Raw genomic sequence first — 22478 nt, 5'->3', positions numbered from 1 at the left:
GAGAACTGAAAGCAAAGTACTAGGTCTTTGAATTTTGTCATACCTCATCTAAACAATTTTGTTTACCTTAGCACACAATGTAAAAAATATAAAATTTTATGGTAATATGATTTAAAATTAACATTGAACTGCCTTTGATCCTCTGTGCTGCTGTTGTTGCTTTTTAATGCTGTTATATCAATAATAAGGGGGGGAATATTATTACCAAATCATATGACTATACCATTTGTAAAGAGAATTATTTTTAAAAATAAATTCAAATTTTAACCAACTTGTTAACTTTATTCCAAACAAACTGAAGTATGAAGAAGTCACAGTAGAAACTTATATTTTATGTAACATTTGCCCTGAAATTATCTGAAAAGTCAATATTAAAAATGATCAGTAGAAGTTTCTGGGTTTATCTTAAAAGTTTTATTTTAAGGCTTTATTTCCCAAGTAATGAAATTTTTTTTTCTAAAAAAAAAAAGTTATATTGGGTTTGCCTTTTTTTTTTACTAACATTTAGAAATTCCACCAAGTTGTTAGCACTAGTTATAGGGAAACTTTTAAAATTTAGCTCATGTCTTATGAAAATGATTCCCATCATTAAAATTTCTTGTAGCCATTTTCAGGCTTATAACATAACTTTACTATTGCCAGCTTTCTCTAAATTTCCAAGCTATTAAGATTTTAAAGTATCATGACAAATTGTTTGGTTTTAATTACAACAACTAATATAATACTTTTATTTGCTGGGATTTTTTTCGAGATGTAATATTTACAACTATGATAAGCCTTAAAACCAGGTGAATGAAAACATCCCTACCTTCAAGGAATATACAGTTTAGTAAGTGATAAAATATGTACAACAACATAATAAAACAACATAATAAAACAATGAATGGAAAAAGTAGAACAGAGAAGATAATCAGAGAAAGTTGGGGAATGTTTTCACAGTGATATGCAAATTGGCTTTTGAGGAAGAAAAGGAATTTGATAATAAGATTTAAAGGTCATTTCTTTGTATGAAACTCTAGAAAAGGCAAATCTAATCTAAAAAGATAGAAGGTAGACCAGAGGATGTTAAAGCCAGAGATGGGAACTGGAGATTGGCTGAGAAATATATATATACAAGAGAACCACTGAAGTGATGGAAATGTTCAGGATCGCTGGTTGTAGTGATGGTTATTAGAGTATAGTCATTTGTTAAAATTCATCAATGTGCATTTTTATCATGTATAATTTATATTTCAGCAAAGTTTAAACAATTGTAATGGGACTGGGGAAACCAAATGAACTCTTTGTATGGCAAAAACTCTTCTATACGTCAATTACAAGGTAGTTGTCAGTATTCTGTGAGGAGGAAAATATTTTCTCTAAATAAACAGAGTTTAAAGCTCTAGCACTGATTCTTATTTTAGACCTCTTCTAAAGAAGTAATGGGCAAAAAATGTAGAGCTTGGCAGAGTTCCAATAGAACAGGCTATTTCTAAGTTTATATGACATTGCTAAAAAAAGCACTTTCATAATACAAATATCCACTTATAATGTAATTATTAATGTGTTGGTAAGAATACCAGATGAGGAGTTGAAGAGTTTAGCTAGCTTTGTGATTCTGAGCCAATTAATTCACATCTTTGGAATTATTTAAGCTCTAAAATAAGAAGGCTTGTTTCTCTCTGATTTTTCATTTTCAAGATTCAATTATTCTTACAAGGTTGAAATCTCTACATAGAAAGTCTCCAAAGGAAATCCCTAAGGTAAGTACTATATGTTGAAATTGATACATAAAAAGAAGTTCTATCAAGTACACTGAATATCAAGAAGTGTTTTATTTAACTTTTGAGATTGGTAATTTGAGGGTCTTAGTCAAATTTATGTATTTTCTTAATCAAATTTAATTTTACTTATATGTGCTATGTCTTATTACCTAATCATACAATTTCTTCTAAAATTTCTACAGTGCTAGAAACATTATTAAAACAACTTTTACTCGAAAAAGTTGAGGGTTACATAGATTAAACACCTTTTTCAAAATATCATCTTTGCAAAGACAAAAATATTAGATCAATTATTAGATCAATGTGTATTAAATAATTTTTTAAGTGAAAAATTTTAGAAAGTGTGTGTGTGTGTGTGTGTGTGTGTGTGTGTGTGTATCTATATTTGGATGAATATTGGTACAAAGACATAAATTTTTTTCTGGAGGTATAAACAACAAAGAGTTGGTAATGCTACCATTAGGGAGGGGGCCGAGGGTGGAGAGAGGTAGTTTTTCTACTTTTATTTTCTGTACCACTAAAAAATTTCCAACATGAACATTTGTTAATTTTATGTTTAAAAATTATGCTCTTAGGTTGGACTTATGGGTCACATTTTCATTTTATTTTCTATATTTAAGAAAAAAAAGTAATGTTTGGCTTTTTAGATTTTCTTCCTTTTTAAACAGTATGCCTGGTGGTTTAGTTGTTAATTCAGTTGCTTAAAGCACAAAGAACAAAAATCATAGGTTTGATTAATTATATTTGCAAAGAATAAAAACAGCCCTTGGTAACAGAATGCATTTTTAACTCTAAAAAGTCATCTGGCAAACTCCTGCTGCTGATCACATGGATGAATCAGGTAGAAGCATGTGGCTGACTCAGTACAGAACATTAATACTGGAAAATAACTCTAAGTAATATCTTTCTGACAGAGGCTAAGAGAGTAGATAGCAGAGTTACTCATCTCTAAGTAAACGTTTCAATTTTCATATCCATCAATTCATCTATTTCTGAATAGAACATAAACAAGATCTTAACTGTAAGAGAAAATACAGTCCTTGTACTTTTAGAAAAAGCTAAAAACTACATATTGCAAAGCACATTATTTTAAAAAATGATACATTTCTTATTAGTATACCATATAAAGATCAAATAAAATACACATATACCTGTAACATCTTCTGGGTCTGATACAACAATATGTGCATTTAGTTCCTGTAGCTTATGATGCAATTCTTCTAATTTTTTATTTGATTTTTTCAAAATGTTGTCCACATAAGCCAAACTCTTTTTATCTGTTGTGACTTTCCTCAGATTTTCAGCTCCTTCTTTGATTTTCAGTTCTTTCCTTATTTCTCTCTTGATTCGATCCTTAATATCATCCAATTTCTGTTGCACCACTGTATCTGAAAAGTCTAATTTTTGAACAGCACTCACATTCTCAGAAAATGGAAGACTTCGGGAATCTCCCTACAGAGAAAAACAAACATACAAATGTGGCATTTTAGGAAACTTAGCTGCTCAGTAAAATGTGCAGCATAAAAATAAAACTGTACATAAAGTGATTCTTTATTAAGTGCATTACATTTAATTACATTTAATTCTTTTCTTAAAAAAAGCAACAAACTATTTATTTACCTTTATAACAATATAAATTCATAAGTTCAAAAACTCTATCCACTCACTAAATAACATTAGCTGATAAATTTACATTAAAATAAATATAACTTATACACACATGAAGGCATCTTACAATTGGATTTTTGATATCTCATAAACCAAAATTAGATTCCAATACTGACAGTGTGAATCGGGGGCAAGTTATTTAACCTTTCAAATGCCCAGTTTAATCATCTGTAAAATCTAAATAATAATATTGACCACCTTTCAGAGACATTTTGATAATTTAAAATATTATACGTGAAGCTCCAAATACAGTTCTTGGCCAACTGTAGTCATTTAATTAGTGAAAATTATTAAGTTCCATAGATGAGATAAAATCGTATTTTATCTTCTATAAGAAACCTCATATAAATAAACGAATGTTGGCAAAATAAAGTTACACCCTTTGAATACTTTTTAGTTAATAAATTACATGCATTAAGGCTTGGGAATACTAGATTCAGAATTCTATATATTTCATGACTAACAATCGCAACTGAAACTTTGTTTAACTCACAACAAAAACGTCATTACTAGAAAATATATCCTAATTATGTTCTCCAGATAGAAGACAATACATGGTATCAGTTTTTCATCTTAAAATAAATATCAAATCAAGTAAGCACATCTAATCTACACTTAAAACAACCGAAGTTACATTCCAGCTATCTGTATATCATTCACTATTTTAAACTCCATTACTATAATACTAATGGTTTTTAAATTGTTAATTTCTAAAAACACAAGAAAGTAGAGATAACGTTTACTTTTTGGAAGAGAAATTGAGTTTGTGAAGTACACAGAAGAGACAGATTTTACTGTGCAACTTTTATTATATCTTTTGAACCACAGACTTAATTAAAAGATTTTCTTTAATTTCTTTGGGAATTCATCACACCCATATAGATAAGTTCTATTTAAATTCTTGGTACAGATACTTTTTTCACCTAATTCTTAACTTCTAAAAAACGTGTATGTTGCAAAACAAAGAGTTCACAGGTAGGAAGATATAGGATCTAGTCTTGGCTTTGTATGACTTTACCCAAGCCAGTAGGCATACTATGCAAAAAATTAAGTAGTTGATCCATAAATCTGTTCTTGACCTTTTTAGGGCCAAAGAACCCTTTTGAAACTTTCTGATAAAGAAACAATAACAACAACAAAACAACAATAGAGCAAAGAAAATTTCATATTTGTATGTACAATTTCCAGATTCCATAGATCTTAGAGTATAGGTGATCTACATCTGTTGGTCTTAAATAGCTGAATCTTTTTTCTTTTAAATTTATATAATTTGATACAAATAAAGATATGTATTTATTTTAAAAAATAGTTTTTAAAATTTAAAATGTCTGATTCTTAGGTCTTCTACCTGAACCAAAATAATGTCTAGGTTTTTTACTACATACAATAGAATATAAGTCCTATTATCCATTTATTCAGTTTCCAAAGTTTGTGAATCCATCTTTGGCTGGTTATCAAAACACTAGTACATATGACTACTGTCAACTAATAAAATTCCAAATTTCTGCTACCTTAGCTTCAGGTAAAGTGGGCTGAGGCAAACAATGCTTAGATGAAAAAGTTCAAGCTAACTGCATTCATGTGGATATTGTTATTTCTATCCTTATAGACTTAGAATACCACATGAATTGCTTTCAAAAATTTGCGCTTTAATATTATATACTAAGCCAGAGGTTCCCTAAATTTGATTCCTGGTGACCTTAGTAATTTTTTCCTTATGTCCTATAGTCCAAAAGAAATACCTAACATTTATTATGTAGTAACAGCCAAACAACTTAATAAGTACTTACATTATAATAACTTTGTAACTGTTTCAAATAATAGAAATTGAAAAAAAATTACATTTTTATTTCACTCTTTAATGACCACAGTTACTTATTAACGGGATATGTCTGCCTGTTGAGTACCTTCACAATTTCTCAAACCTTGAAATCAGATTGGATATTCCCATCTTCATTTCATGTTCCATTGTACAAAGGGAATGTAGAATAATCTAATATTGAAACCTATCTGACTTCAAGTTAGTTCATATTGTACCCAACAAATGGTGTCACTGTTTCCCTAAACAATTTAAAATACACTGCAGTACCCTGAGACTTTGTGAGGCACCCTAGAGAGCTTTGTTGTATAGTTTTGAGAACCATGGTACTAAGACTGTTACTAAGTCTAACATGGTATTAAGGCCGTTTAAAAAAAATGCTATATGAAAATGGCTTATACGTACACTTTAAGGCCCTTCCTACTTCAACTCTCATTTCTTTTCAATTTGCTCCCTAAATTCTAATCGATTACACAAATTTACTGACGAAGACAATCTCTCTTGGCTCGGCTACAATGTGTGCTACACTTTTTTGGGGATGCGCCCTTTCTTTCTTTCTTCGACTATCTTTTTCTTCTTAGTCTCTTCTTTGCTCAATTAACTTTTACTTTGTTCAGAGCTCACAATTCTTTCCAGGAAAGAATTTCCTGTCTATGTCCTTCCTTAGAATTTATATTAAATGCCTCTCCTGTGTGCTCTTGTAGGATACATCCTATTTAAACAATTATCTTTTGTCATCTGACCACCCTAAAGACAATGAGCAATTTGAGAGCAGGGATTATGCCTGGCAGAGTAGTTTTGTTGTTTTTCTTAACAATTTGTACATTATACTATTTAATATTTTTTAGAATTCAAGAAAATCTGTCATTGCTGAGGAAGTCATGTTTTCCTACTTCTGATAAAGAGAACTCACACTCCAGGAAGCTCAAAGGCAAAACTGATATTCAGTCATAGCAAGTATATTAGCTAGAATGGGATATGAACCATATGTAGTTAGCATGTTTGCTTCCCCTCTTCCTTTTCATAGGCTTGAAATTTTAGTAACCATATTTTTACTTCCATCTTTCATTGTGACATGGCTCAAACACCTTTTGGAAAGGAGCAGGAGATAAATATAATTAGTATTTTAAGGTCAATAAATGCCTTTGAGAGCGGATAAAAAAGGTTACAGTACTTTCTCTTATGCCTTTCCTAAAAATTTTATTTGCAATACACTGTGAAAATTATTGGAAAATGTAATTTTCTGGCATTTGGAACAACTGAAATAAGATATTCCATCTATTAAATTATGTCTCCACTCTAAAAAAAGTTATACACGTATGTATGTATGTGTGTGTGTGTGTATGTGTGCGCGCCAGGAACTAGCATTAGGCAATGAATTAATATTCTTGACAGAAGAAAGATAAATTAGCTTCAGAAAAATAGCTATTTAACCAGTGAAAATCTTTGGTGATAATCTTTGTCTGAAGAGGTTCTATAACAGGCAGTAGTAACTGTCTATACCAGCTACATTATATTAATTTATGTTTACAAGCTTCACACTTTCAGCCACTATTCACAACTCTTTTCTACTCTATAAAATTTCATGCCTCCCCCAAAAGTAAAGAGTAGACACCCTTTTTATCTTCTTAAAACAAAGTGAGATCCAACTTATAATCACAAACTCTTCAAAATTCATTAATACAATAAAAAAGTAGAGACAAAAGATAAAAAAAAAAACTAATCTTAAGAATAAAACTAAACTCTTAAGAGTATTCATGATCCTCTGCCAATTTTATATCTATAAAGGAAACCCCATAATTATATCTTTTTTCACTCAAATCATAAGCTTAGCCATTCTATTCTAGTCAAATTAATTGAACACTGCTATTTACATTCTTTACCATGTTTCTTATATACAATTCCTTTCACTCTCAATCTAAACTCATGATCATAAAATACTTGTTCAAAAATATTTAAAGTTTTTCATGATTAATACTATCTACCTATTTTTAATGTATTTTTAATTTTATATCAGCCATGTTCTTAATGCAGTCATTCAATCAGATAGATCAAATACAAACACAAGGAAACCATTTGTGGAATTAATATCCTCAGGATTTTTAGAACTATCAATGATTTTAGGTAAGTACATTTCAAGTGGCTAAATACAAGAAAGAACTGAGATCTCAATGAATAAGAAACAAAGAGTAAAGATTAGATGGCTTTCAAAGGAACTGAAATAAATTTAAAACTGAGTAGATAGGTTGAATAGCAAATTAGACCAAGATAATAAATTAGTACACTGGCAGTTAAATAACTGAGAAAACTACTCTGAATTTATCACACAGAGATATGAGAAATTAAAGGGCACGGAAGATAAAATAAGAAGACCCAAGATCCATCTAATAAGAGCTCCAGAATAAGAGAATAAAGAAAATAGAGAAGTATTTCATGAAGAAATAAATGAATAAGAATATTCCAGAACTGAGGAATGATATAAATCCTTATACTGGAAGGTCATATCAAGTTGCAAATAAGACAAATAAAAATAATAAAAGTAAACAGAGAGAAAAGGCTTTTTATCTACAAATGAAAGACAATTAGATCAATAGAAGACAGCCTTAAGTCACAACAGGGGCCCCAAACTATTAAACTTCTGTAGGATTTCAGCTTTTATCTTATGGTCTTGGTATATTGCTAAAGTTTTTGGTAAAATTACAAAACAATGTACTTCAAAATATTAACATTCTGGGGAAAGTTACAGATGAACAAACCCAGAGTCCATGTTATATTAATATCATTCCTTTGTTCACTAATCATGTATGTTAACTTACATTAAAGAAAAATTGTGCTCTGGCAAAAGAGACTGTACTAATTTTACCTCTTAAACTAAAAAAAGATTTTATAATGTTGGTAACAATCCCATAAGCCTTTATAAAATTAAAAATATATTAAAAAAAACTTAAAAATAGTGATTCCCTTTGACCCAGTAATTTTAATTCTAGAAATATAACCTAAGAAAATAATTAGAAATTATTACCATGTAGAATAGCCAATTCAATAACTTTTAAATTAACCAATAATATGTGCAAGGCACTGCAATAGGCAGAGACGGACTCCCTTATGAAGCTTAAAAAAAGCAGGGCCTTAAACAAATTTATAGGAAAGAGAAAGTTCAGGATGCTAAGTAAATGTCATAACAAAAGAATTTCAAACAGTCTAGAGAATAAGAAAAGGTTTCTCTCATTTATGCTGTTTATTATTCCAAAGCAGGATGTCTAGCTTGATATATTGCTACTATGTACACCCAGTTTTATTTCAAATTATATTTAAAATAAGAATGGGAGAAAAAAAGACTGGAAGAAAAGAGATTAAAATATTAACAATAATTATCTCTGGGCAAAAAAATTAAAAGAAATTTTTATTTGTAGTTCAAAGTTTTCTACATTTTCTGAACTTTTTTTTTTATAGCAATGAGTATATACTGCCTGTTTACTAAGAAAGGAAAGATATTATTTTTTTAAAAAAGTAACTTTCACTTTATTTAAATTTTGACAAATGTAAAAGCTTATATCTTATAATCTACAGGATATTTACTATTTAACTAGGTTATTTTGAGTTAATATAATACTACTGCAAGGTATGAGACTACACATTCCACTCTAATTAGACCATATCATGCGTCAGCCAACTATTTCAAATATACAAATGTGTTAATATGTATTTGATAAGTACAATTATTTTTATTTTATGAAATAATGAAATTCTGACCTGTAGACTAAAACATAAATTAACATTTTCAATTTATTATATTTCGACAAACTCACAGTGAAGAAAAACACTAAAATAAGAACAGGATCAGATTCAAAGAACAAAATGAAGAAAAAGGTCTGTCACTTATGACCCAGTACTTCATTGAGGGAGAGACAGGAAAGGATGTTTACTCCTCACTGGCCAACTTCCCAGAGAAGAAGTGAAAAAGCTGTTACTTGCTCTTTATTATAGAAATATAAAAGTTTGACCCAACAGATGACAAGAAATGTTGGACTACCCAAAAAAACTCACGGGCTACAGTGATTCATATACTGTTTTAGCTAGAAGGAATTTCAAAGATTATGTAGACTAACTCCCTTGATTTTAGTTTTGAGGAAAGCAGGTTCAAAGCAGCTAAGCAACTTGCCTAAGGTCACAAAGAAATGTTAGTGACCTGGCTGGGTTTAGCATACTACTCTCCTGACTCCTAGTTTGGTGTTCTTTTACTCCACAATGCCTTCTTAGGAGAGATCTTTGCAGCATCCATTGCCTTATATTTTGAACTACACCTTGACCTAATTGAGATTTGCATTAATTAATGGATATTATGTGTCTTAAAGCAGGGATATTGGCAAGACGTATTTCCTCTTACTCTCTAATTTTACCCTAATCCAATATTCTGTGTCTCAGGGGAGAATATTCTTAACTAGAAAATAAGAAACCAGTTTTAACACCAGCTTTCTGTCACTATCTATGCAACCCAAGAATGTTATCCCATCTCTCTGTACCTGTTTGCTCATCTGCAAAATGATTTTTGACTTTTATAACTTTTAGTTAATTTCTTTTAAAACTTCATTTATTCAAAAAATTCACTGAATGCTAGACAATGGAAATGGCACAATCCTGTTTTCTTTCAGATATTCAATTTATTAAGGAAGACAGTTATGAAACCCAAACATAATCTGAAGCAGTAAAGCTTTATACAAAAGTATGTCATATTGTGTGTGTGCGTGTGTGTGTGCGCGCGCGTGTGTGAACAGAAGCCTCAGTTAGAACATAGTATAATGGAAAGAACCAATAAATATTTGGAGTCAGACTGGCCATGCATAAATTCTGATACTACAACCATGTTAAAGTTTTAATTTCCTCATCTGCAAAATGGAATAATTACAGCTACTTCGACTGCATTATTTCTAAGTCTCATAATGGCTATGCCTAGGATTAAGAAGTATGCTTTCATAGCAATATTACAGTTGCTGGCACATAATCAGCACTGAAGTACACAGTGCTGGGTACCTACATAATATACATTCTCCTTTTATCCTTACTAAGAAAACTCCCATTTTGTTAGATGTAAAAAGTGCACACATAAAATTCTCATTTCACCAGACTTAATTATAGCTTGAAGTGACCATATGACAATTCTTGTCAAAGAGAAGTAAGCCCAGGATTTGTGGGAAAGATTCCACTTCTCTCTTTCTTTTTTCCTAGAACAGAGATCCATGGTCTAAAGGTACAGGAGTTATCCTGTGAAAAAGGGGCAGATAGGACAAAAATCAACACACTAAAGATAGCAAAGCAAAGAGCCTGGGACTCTGATGGTTTACTGAACTGCTGCTACACAAGTACTGGACTGCTTTTGAAATATAAAACCCTACTTAACTAAGGATCATATAGGGTCAATATAGATTTGGCTTTTACTCTGAGTGAAATGGGGTAGGGCTTAGGCAAAGAAGTGATATGGTATGACTTCCTGTGTTAAAAAAGATTTAAAGAGGGCAGAAGAAGCAGGGAAGCCCGTTACAAAGCTATGGTAGATTGTTACAAAATGACCTTAATGAATCCTGCCTTCCTGCAGTGACATCATGTAGCCCCTCTCCACACTCAAGGTTAGCCTTTTGACTTACTCTCACTAATAGTGTGATGGAAGTGACATTCTGATGATGGGCAGGGAGTTCCAAGAGCAGGCCTCAAGAGGATTCATAGCTTCTGTTTTGCTCTTGAAAACCCAAATACTATTTAAAGAAGTCCAGACTATTCTGCTAGAGAGGCCCTGGAGGACGAGAGACCATGTGGAAAGAGGCCATGTGGAAGAGAATCAAAACATTCCAGATGTTTCAGCCGTTCCAGTGAAGGCACCAGACATCATTTGAGTGAAGCTATAGTGGACATTCCAACCCAGCTTAGCCACCAGCTGAATGCAGCTGCCTAAGTAAGCACAGGCAAGACCAGCAGAAGGAACACCTAGTATACCCACGAAATCTTGAGATGAGTTTGTTCTACCATAATAGATATGTGATACAGAGGCTATTTCAGTAACTCAGGCAAGAGATGATAGCTCTAAGCACTCTCTTCAATTACAATGATTAATTACTTTTGTTGACTCTCAATAGATAAAAAGTATAATGATCTAATTTGAAAGATGGGGAGGGAATGTTAATAATATTAAAAAAGAAAAAACAATTTCCATCTTTTCCTTTTTTGCAACCCTTCACCTCCTCTCACACATATTTCAAGAAGAATGTAAGTAGAGACAACAATTTTTATCTTAAAAAAAGCAACACATAAAATCATTACTTTTTAAAATAGACCTGCTTTAAAAAAATTGCCTTGCTTCTTCACCATTCCTGTCACAAAACTAAGAATAAGCTGCATGTGGGCAACAACATCTAATCTTTAACTCATAGGTCGATTTAGTAGTAGTCAGTCATATGATTAAAGTAGACCCATTCAGATGCCCTTTTCAGGAATTGATAAAGAAGTTCTTCTCCTGAGAACACCAGTTGCAAATACAATAAAAATCTGAAGCTACTGATGAACAGAAGTGCTTTCCTTACCACAGATAGCCAGAAAACAAAGCTAATCCAGAAAGAAGCAAAGACGAGACAAAGAGAAAAAGATCACTGAGGGCCATTAGTTGAGCATCTAAATCCAGTCATGCTTAAAACAAATATACTCTACCACTAAATTTAGTCACAGTGCCAACCAATTCCTTTTGCCTTGAGTTAGTGTGATGTAAGATTTTTTTGTATCATAAATCAGAGTCCCAAATAATGTGATAAGTCTACCTTCCTGCTTTGAAACATAAAATTTTATCTCTCTAATTTAGTAATGATAGCTGCAATTCCATATCTCTTTATATGATTTTTTTCCAACATCACGGTCAATGTTCCTTTAAAATGTTAGTATAATAAGTCTAAATAACCTCATTTTATACCACAAAACTGAACCTAATGGGTCAGATTTCCACTCTTGTTCCAAAGGATGCCACTAGTAATTTCTTATTTTATTTTGCAAACTCTTCTCCCTCGAGTTTCTGGGAAATATTTCTCATCACTCAAACCATGTGATTCTAGTGAGGTCTTCAATGCTCCTACATGATCTATATCCCTGGCCACAGCTGAATGATCTAAAAATGGACAGCTAACTAAGCTAAACCATATCCTGGTCAAACATGACTGATCCATTCATTTACTGATGGACATCTTGGTTGTTTCCAGGTTTCAGCAATTATTAACCTGTTATAAGCATTCATATACAGGTAACATATAGAAATTTTTATATAGGTACATATACAGGTTAGTATATACACATCTCCTTGCTCTGTTAGATAAGAGAGACTAAAAGACAAGATACTTCAGTAGCAACAAATACACCTAGTGCCTTGATCTTGATTTCTAATACTGGTTTCCAATAAAAAACAAAAACAAAAACAAAAAAAACAAGACTCCAGAAAAATGACTTATTTTAGGACTAGAGCAGGAAATATACAAGAAAGTAAGGATGTGCTCAAAACCAAACAAAAATGATAAAGGTTTGTCAAAGGGACACAAGAGCCAGCTAAAAAAGCCCCTAATTGCCAAAGTTGGAACAATTTTAGCAACAAAATAAATAACAGTATTGGATTATAATCCAAAGTATAAAATAAATGTCAGTCCATAGTGATAACACTATAAGTAAATAAATGAATGGTGAAGGAGCTAAATCTTCTGTACGGAAGAATTCAAAATAATTTATATAGATATTCTGCCCTTTCCAAGAAGAGGAGCATAAATCTCCACTCCTTAAATGTGGGCTGTATATAGTGATTTCCTTTGAAAAAGTATAGTATGAAAAGGAGGAAAAAAGAGTAACTACAGTTAGGAGAAACCTGACAAACACTACCTCGGCTAGATAATCAAGGTCAATATCAATGATAAATGTTAATATTATGTACATTTGATATGGTATGATGAAAATGGTGCTTTAACACTATAGTTTACTTTCCTAAAACCCACAACTCTGGTCTAATCACGAAAAAAATACCAATTCCAATAGAGAAGCATCTACAAAATATCCAACTACTACTCTTCAAAATTAAGGTCAGACAATGAATGGATTTCTGGGCTTTTGTCCCCCATCTAGCAGTAACAAGTTGTCTAAAATGGCAATCCCCTCTTCCAGTGATGTTTTGTCAATGAAGACCAAGTGGGGACCAAGTCAAAAATCCCACTCCTATTCAGAAGGGTAAGGTGTTGTACCTCATTACCCCAATAAGAGAGTGAAGTAGGAGGAAGAGGGTCTTGGAGAGGAGAAAACTGGAGAAATGAATTCTTTACGCATGCATAAGAAGTTCTGGTTCTGCACAGAACCAAGACCAAAACACACATTAAGCTGGCTGAATTAACATGCAAAAAGGTTTGAGATATAAACTATGCCATAAAACCCAGGTTTTCGGAGTGGCTTTCAGGTAGTATACAATGCAGACCAGAATGACAATGCAAAGGCTCTGGAAAGCAAATTATCGGTGAAATCACAACCGGCAAAAGTAGGCCAGAATCTGTGTGCTAAACTTTGACAAAGTGAATATTTGCTAAAAAAGATTTAAATAGGATACAGGTTCTCATAACATAATAGCCCAAATGTCCAAGATATAATTTGGAAAAAAATTACTCACCAAAGAACCAGGAAAGTGAGTGACAACAGACAGTAAATATATGCTAACACCAAGATGACTCAGATGTTGAAAATAACTGACGAAGATATTAAAGCAATCATCATAAAAATCTTTCAACAAACAATTATAAACATTCTTAAAACAACTGAATAAAAAACCCTGGCAAATAATAGAAGATGTAAAAAAGAACCAAGGAATTATAGAACTGAAAAATATGATAACTAAATTAAAAAGCTCATTGGATGTGCTCGATAGTAGATTGGAGATAACAGACAAAACAATCATTAAACTTGAAGACAGATGAATAAAACTTAACTCATCTAAACAACTGAAGGAAATAGACTAAAGAAAAAAAAGAAAAAAGCACAGAAATTTTTTTGGATATTAACAAAATATATAACATCTGTGTCACTGGAGTCCCAAAAGGAGAACAGAAAGAGTATGTGTCTGAAAAATATTTTATTTTTTAATATTTACTTACTTATTTTAATTGAAGAAATTCTTTAAAAATTTTCTCCTTATCTACCTCCCCGTCTCCTCTGGTAACCACTCGTCCATTGTCTATGTCCCTGAGTCTCTGTTTGTCCTGTTCATTTGTTGCTTTTGAGATTATATCCCACATATAAGTGATATCATGTGATTTTCAACTTTTTCTGTCTGGCTTATTTTGCTTAGTATAATTATTTCGAGGTCCATCCATGTTGTTGCAAATAGCAGTATTTGATCTCTTCTTATGGCTGACTAATAGTCCATTGTATATATGTACCACAGTTTCTTTAGCCAATCTGAAAAACATTTTAAAAAGTAATGGCTAACTTCTAAAATTTGGCAAAAGGACAAATAAACCTAAGGATTCAAGAAGCTGAGCAAATCCCCCAAAGGATAAACCCAAAGACATCCAAAGAAATCCCAGATACATCAAATCAAAGTTATGAGAACTATAGACAAAGAAAATATTTTTGAAAGCAGCTAGAGAGAAATGATACATTTCTCAACAGAAATCACAGAAGCCAGAAGTACAATATTTTAAATGCTGAATGAAAAGAACTGTCAATCTGAAATTCTGTACCCAGTGAAAACATCCACCAGGAATGAAAGAGAAACTAAGACATTCTCGAACAAAGATAAACCAAGAGAAATTGTCCATCAGCAGCCCTATTTCTTAAAGAACGGCTAAAAGAAGCTCTCAAAACTAGAAAGAAATAACAACTGATGGAGGTTTGTAACTTCAGAATAAAAGAAGATAAAAAAGAAGATAACATTCTCCTCATGAGTTTTTATATGATCATCTGATGTACACAATGTACAGGTAACAAGACAAGTTTAATTTTGAAATGGGGAGAGTAAAGGGACCTGAATACAAGTGATTTCTGTATATCACTTGATGGTAAAGTGTCATGAGCAAGAGTCTCTAATAAGTTACAAATGTATATTTTAATACCCAAAGTAACCACTTAAAAAACTGGTAACATACTCAAAAACACTATAAATAAATCAAAATGGAATTCTAAGAATGTTCAAGTAGCCCACAGGGAGGCAAGAAAAGGGAAAGAGGAGGAATAAACACAGGAAACCACTAGAAAACAAATAATAATCCAGCAGATTTAAGCTCTTACCTATCAGTAACTACATTAAATGTAAATGGCCTAAATATAAAAGTTAAAAACATTGTCACAGTGGCTTGAAAAAATATATGACCTAGCTATATCCTATCTACAAGACTCTAACTTTGAATGGCACAGGTATTTAGAAAGAAAAAGCTATGCTACATAAACATTAATTTAAAAAAAAAAGTGGCTATCAGGAAGAGTAGACCTTGAAGCAAAGAAAATAATCAGGGCAAAAGAGGGTCGATACAAAATGATAAATAATCAATCTACAAAGAAGACATAGCAACCCTAAATGTGGAAACAACAGTGTTTCAAAATATTAGAAACAAAAACTGATCGAACTAAGAGGAGAGATAGAAAAATACACAATTATAGTTGGGGACTTTGACACTTGTCTCTCAGCAAAATAAACTACCAAAGAGAAAACTAGCAAATAGAAGAACTCAACATGACCACCAAAAAAGAGGCTTTAATTAACACTTATAGAACATTCCATCTAACAAGAACAGAATACATATTCTGTTCAAGCATTCATGAAACATTGGCAATGACAGACCAAGAATTTGGGTCATAAAACAAAACTAAATAAATTTAAAGGAACTTAGAGAGTGTATTCACTGACTATAAAAGAATCAAACTAGTCAGTAACAGAAAGTCAGTAAGAAAACTTCCAAACACTTCGAAACATAAAAACACACTTCTAAAGTAACCCATGGTTCAAAGGAGAAGTCCCAAAGGAAATTAAAAAAAAAAAAAAAAAATACATAGAACTGAATGAAAATGAAAATACAGTGTATTAAAATTTGTGGAATGTAGCTAAACTCCCATCTTAAGAAATTAAAAATAGAAGAGCAAAATAAACTGAAAGCAGGCAAAGGATGGAAACAATAAAAATAAGAGCAGAAATCAATGAAATTGAAAAATCAGGAAAAAAAATCGATGAAACAAAAGTTGATTGTTTGAAAAGATCAACAAAATAAACTCCCAGCAAGACTGACAAAGGTAAAAAGAAAATATACAAACTACAAATAAATAAAATTTATTTATTTTTCAGAAATAAAATTGTAAAACTATAAAAGTTAGTCATTTACAGCCATTAAAAGAATAAAGGAACACTAATATGAACAATTTACATGAAATAAACCAACTTCTCAAAAAGGACAAACCACCAAAACTCCTCCAGTATGAAATACATAATTTGAATAGTCCTATAACTATTATACAATCTTTTCCAGATAATGAGAGAGAATACTTCCCAACTCCTTTTATGAGTTCAGTGTTACTTAGATACAGGAAATAAACACAAAGACCAATTTCTCTAAAGTTAGATATAAAAATCTTCAACAAAATGGAAGAAAGTTGAATCCAGTAACGAAAAAATTATTCATTATAACCTAGTAGGGTTTTTTCCAGGTAGTGAAGACTGATTCAACATTAAAAAATCTGTCAATAAAATACACTACGTCAACAAAAAACAAAGATGAAAAATCACATGATCATACCAAATGATGCAGAAAAAGCAACTGACAAAATTCAACAGGCATTCATGATTAAAAAATCTCAGTAAACTAGGAATTAGAGAACTTACTCAACTTGATAAAGAGCACTTACTTCACAGCTAAATCATTTGTAATGGTGAAAGACTAAATGTTTTCCCCTAAGATCAGGAGGAGGATGTCTGCTCTCATTAGGCATTTTTACCACTTCAATAACACAATAATTCATACAAACTGGAAAGGAAGAAATAAAACCATCCCTATCAAAGAGGATAACATGGTCCTCGCTATATATAGAAAATCCCAAGAAATTTACCAGAATAAATTTTCTAGAATAAAAAGAGCACAGCAGTATCGCAGGATATAGAACATTCAATACTCAATCGTACTTCTATGTACTCACAATGACCATGTGGACACTAAAGTTAAAAGCAAAATACCATTTACAATCATTGCATAGGTACTCCTGTGACGTGATCTATAGCATTTGCGCACATTCCCTATCACATTCCTTATCATACTTTACTTTGTCTTCCCTGCTTGACAATAAGGCAAGCTCTATAAGAGCAGAGGCAGTTCAGGACTATGTCACCAGGACAGTATCTGGCACATTGTAGCTAATCAATAAATACCTTTAAGAGAATTATTATTATTATTATTTTTAAAAAAGGATGATATTTCAAGTTTCATAGGTAAAATAGTAATCCCTCATATAAAAACCCAGAACTCTACCCCCTACTGGGAAAAAAAAAAAAAAAAAAGCTTTAGGTATAGAGAGTCTCATGCAAAAAGAAAGAGTACTGGGAAACACAAACAGCCAGAGTCAGAAATCAAAACGGTCCTCTCACATTTATAATATGGAAAGGGCTTTCAGTTGTAAGTCATTGTTTTTTCAATTAAGTCACATGCCTATTCAAACACAAAGGAAAATTATATGGTAAGTAAAAGCCTCAATTTTGTAACTATTGTTTTAATGACCACTTAATTTTTCTGTTATTTCATCTTCACATTCCAAATTCTTAAAACTTTATCTGCATAAAATAGAAATAATTGTACCTTCTCAGTATTCTAAACCAGAGGACTCATTATCAAGTGACAGGAACTAGAGCTACCAATAACTCTAAGAGCATCTAATCACCATTCCATTGATCAATTTTATAAATTTTCCCCTAGCGGTGGTTCTTAAACTTTTTTGTCTGTGGAGTTGGGGTGGGGGTTGGGGGCAGAGATTGCAGAGCTACTCTGGGATCCTGATGAAAGCAATGGACTCTCAGAAAATTCCATGTTTGTGACACACACACACACTGGCAAGAGGTTTCTGAGGGTTCACAGATCTCTAAAAGTCTTTACAAGTATCCCAAGTTCAGAACCCATGTAAGCCTAGCCTTTCATCATCCAGTTACCTTCCAGCTATCAGCCATTTCTTAGGAGCCTAATATGCAAAAAATACTTTTTAAGAAAATATGTTCATTAAAAAAGCACACAGTAAGACCTTGATTAATTAACTTCATAGAATACCTCCTTTATACAAAACCGTGTTAAAAATTTAAGTAAATTCAAAAATTATATTAAGCAGAGCTCTGGATGATCAAAAAAATCTTCCTCAGTGCCTACATTCTATTTGTTCTTACACTTCTGAAGGTAAAGCTGGGGATCTTCTTCATTCCTCACTTTCTCCATTCCTGAACTTCCCAGAATACAAAGCATACAAGCCCTGTTTTGTGGTCCTTGTCCTAACAATATAAGAAATGATAATAGTTTCATATATACCTGTTATTGGCCATAATTCTTTAACTGACACTTTTAAAAACAAAGAGTAAAATAATTTTTAAAGGGCTACCTATACATTATAATTTTCCTTCGTCTCTAAACATGAACTAAAAGTCATTTTCCCTAGCCAGAACTTCTCAGTAGGAGCTTTATCAGCTCCTAAGGGCACTGTGGAAATATGTGGAAATTCTGGTTGTGAAGATGACAATAAGATACACATACAAAGGTAAGGAAGTGACAAGCAGAAACAGAGATTCTATAAAACAGAAAGCCAAGACTAATAAAATAATGAAGGCTACAAGTATATCAGAACAACTGAAAACAAAGGTTTTGTCTCAAAAGACTATAAAAATTATTAAATTAGTACGATATACAAATCTCTGTCATAGTACCTGGCATTTATCACTTATTCAATTACCAGGAAAGCCAACATTATCATTATTGCTAAATACAGCCAAAAAGTGGGCAAAGGATAATAGGATATCAAAATAAAGAAAAGATGGGGCTAAAATTAATTCTTTTATATCATGCTTAATTTAGAGCAGACTTCACTTATCACAAAAACCTCTAGTGTACAAAAGTATTAAATATTTTTAAATAACTAAGCATAAACCAAAGAGAGAACATAGTAGCATATTTATTCCAAGCATAATGAACAATAGGAATTTGGGGGCTTAAACAAAGAGATATTAAGAGAAAAGATTATAAAGGAAAAGCCCCGAGATGCTTTTGTTGTTGTATGAAAGTATAAAATAAAAGGCAACCAAACTAAGATTCTAAAAGATAGATAAATGGATGGAAAGATAGGGAGGAAGGGAGGAACAAAGAGGTGGCGGAAGGTGGGAAGGAGGGAGTCAGGGTGGGTCCCTCATTAAATGTTTTACTTTTCTGGTTAAGTTCAAGAAATAGAAAGCAAGTTGTCAGTTACTTAGAGCTGGGAGGTGGGCAAGGCAACATTGAAACTATATAGACAATACAAAAAAAGTCCCTGAGAAAGTAAAACTAATTAGTCAAGTGCAAGACAAGTAAAAGCTATTTGCAAATAAAAAACGATAAAAGAGCAAAGTGACTTGGTTGAAACAAGTTAAAAACTAGCAAGTGATAAAATGTTTTACTACTGGCAATATGATAGAAATGATATGTGAAAACAAGTGCAACCTTCCCACTGTCCTTCATATTGGTTTTCATGTTTGCTGATGACACAAGGAAAAATATTTATAGTTATCACGAGGGTTGCATCGAGAGCTAAGAGATTTAATCAAGAAATAATTTCTGGTATGGAAATGATAAATATCAGATTTTGTATAGTAGCTGTGGGTGGAGAGATGAGGAGGGGGAAGAAATGCCAAAGAAACATATTCAGAAAGAAGGCTTTATTTAATTATACTGGTAATGTTTATTTCTTTAGCTCAGTGGTGAATACAATGATGTTTTGTTTTATTACTCTGTATACACCTTTTGGTATGCCTATAATATTTAATAATAAAATGAGATAGAAATGATACAAAAAATAAAAGGAGAGGGCTATCTAATATTAAAGATACTGGGTTACATTACTAGGTAAGTAGTTGAGGAAGGCTGTAGAATTTCCAGGTCATCTAATATAGGACAAGCCTCAATCTTTCAAAACTGTTCTACTCTGAGAATACATTTTCTTGAAAACACGCTATATTTTTCAATATATAAGAAATATTAAGCATATATTTATGTTCAATATAATATTCAAGCTTCTTTTATAATTCCTAAAAATTAAAGTTTCCTAGTTATTACTTAATTACATTTTTAGTAATGTTTCATTCATTTTTTTCTCATTGTAAAGATGGTGTCCACAAATATCAATATATCAGATTAAAACAATTAAAATGGCATAAATGTATTAAATAAGAGTCAAGTGAAATTTGCATAAGCTGGTGTCTTACATGGAATCTGACTTAATCTTAATTTAAAATACTTTACACCTTGGACTTAAAGAGGATTTTATGGATTTGACCTCAAAGGCAGGGAAGTAAAAGCAAAAATAAAGAAATGGAACTATAACAAACTAAAAAGCTTCTGCACAGCAAAAGAAATCATCAACAAGGTAAAGAGACAACCATCTGAATGGGAAAATATATTTGCAAGCAACACCTCTGATAAGAGCCTAATATCCAAATTATACAAAGAACTCATAGAACTCAATAACAACAACAACAAAAACAATGCAATCAAAAAATGGGCAGAGGACCTGAACAGACACTTCTCCCAAGACATACAAATGGTCAACAAGCATATGAAAAGATTCTCATCATTGCTAGCTATTAGGAAAATGTAAATCTAAACCACACTGAGATACCATCTCACACCTTTAGAATAGTTGTTATCAACAGGACAAATAATAACCATGTTGGAGAGGATGTGGAGAAAAAGGAACCTTCATACACTGCTGGTGGGACTGCAAATTGGTATAGTCACTATGGAAAACAGTATGGAGGTTCCTCAAAAAGAATGGATCTACCATGTGATCCAGCAATCTCTCAACTGGGTATTTACCCCAAAGATTTGAAAACTCATATCCAAGAAGATATTTGCACACTGATGTTCATAGCAGCATTATTCACGGTGGTCAGGACATGGAAGCAACCAAAGTGTCCTAGAAGAGATGACTGGATATATACAATGGAAAATTACTCAGCCATAAGAAGAAATGAAATACTGCTATTTGTGACAACATAGATGGACCTCGAGATAATCATGCTAAGCGAAATCAGACAGAAAAAGCTAAAAACCACATGATATCACTTTAATGTGAGATATAAACCTAAAAGCAACAAACGAACAAGACGAAGAAACAGAGACTCTTGGACATGAACAACAGACTAGTGGTTACCAGAGACTGGAGGGGAAAAGGGAAGTGGGAGGTAGATGGGGTAAAAAGGGTCAAATATGTGGTGTCAGAAAGAAATCTAACTATGGGAGATGAACACACAATGCAATATATGTATGTGCCTTACCATTAAATTGTACACCTGAAACCTAGTGGATTTTGCTAACCAATGTCACCATAAAAATAAATAAATTAAATAAAAAAATTTTTAAAAATACTTTACATTTTATGGTATGTTATGTTAATATAATGCTTTTAATAATTTATAACAAATCCTAGTTATTTACCCATCTGAAGGAATCATGTACATTACATTCTTAATTCAGAATATGGTATGCTTAGTTCTCTTGACAAATTTTTATAGAATAATCATAATTGGAAGCAGATTCCTCCTACAAAAGTCATATTCCGTGAGGTACTACAAAAACATATAGAAAGGGTGAGAGTAGCCTACAATAGACTAATCAGATATAAATGATAATTCAGTTTCTGGCCTATAGAAACTCTGATATATCTTCTGTCCTATAAGTCAGCATACGTTTGCTTTTTAAAAACTGTTTTATTGAGCAACAATTTATTAAATATCTATTATGTGTAAAGTCCTATTCCAGACACTGATGATATAAGGATGATCAAGCCACTCTTCCTATAATTTGGTGGCTCAGATCTAAGTACAGAGAAGCACATCTAATTAATAAGTTGTTTAAAAAGTATAAATCAGGTTAGCTTGAAAAACATGTGATTTTAAGCCCATAAAATATCACTAATATATATGTATATATAAAACAAATAATTTTTAAACCACTAATGTGTCACAA

The 22478-nt window shown here is 31.9% G+C and overlaps 1 protein-coding gene across 1 annotated transcript in view; it reads right to left on the bottom strand.

Annotated features, from left to right (window-relative positions):
- Positions 1–22478, bottom strand: part of PKN2 (protein kinase N2) — a 118967-nt gene that overhangs the window by 72558 nt on the left and 23931 nt on the right. The window contains exon 2 of the mRNA XM_011355595.2: positions 2915–3215. Within this exon, the coding sequence (XP_011353897.1) occupies positions 2915–3215 (301 nt within the window). The remainder of the gene's footprint in view (positions 1–2914; positions 3216–22478) is intronic.

The sequence above is a fragment of the Pteropus vampyrus genome, unplaced genomic scaffold (assembly GCF_000151845.1).
Source record: "Pteropus vampyrus isolate Shadow unplaced genomic scaffold, Pvam_2.0 Scaffold22, whole genome shotgun sequence".
Classification (NCBI taxonomy): domain Eukaryota; kingdom Metazoa; phylum Chordata; class Mammalia; order Chiroptera; family Pteropodidae; genus Pteropus; species Pteropus vampyrus.
The sequence above is the reverse complement of the archived record's forward strand: the minus strand, read 5'-3'. Positions and strand labels throughout refer to the sequence as shown.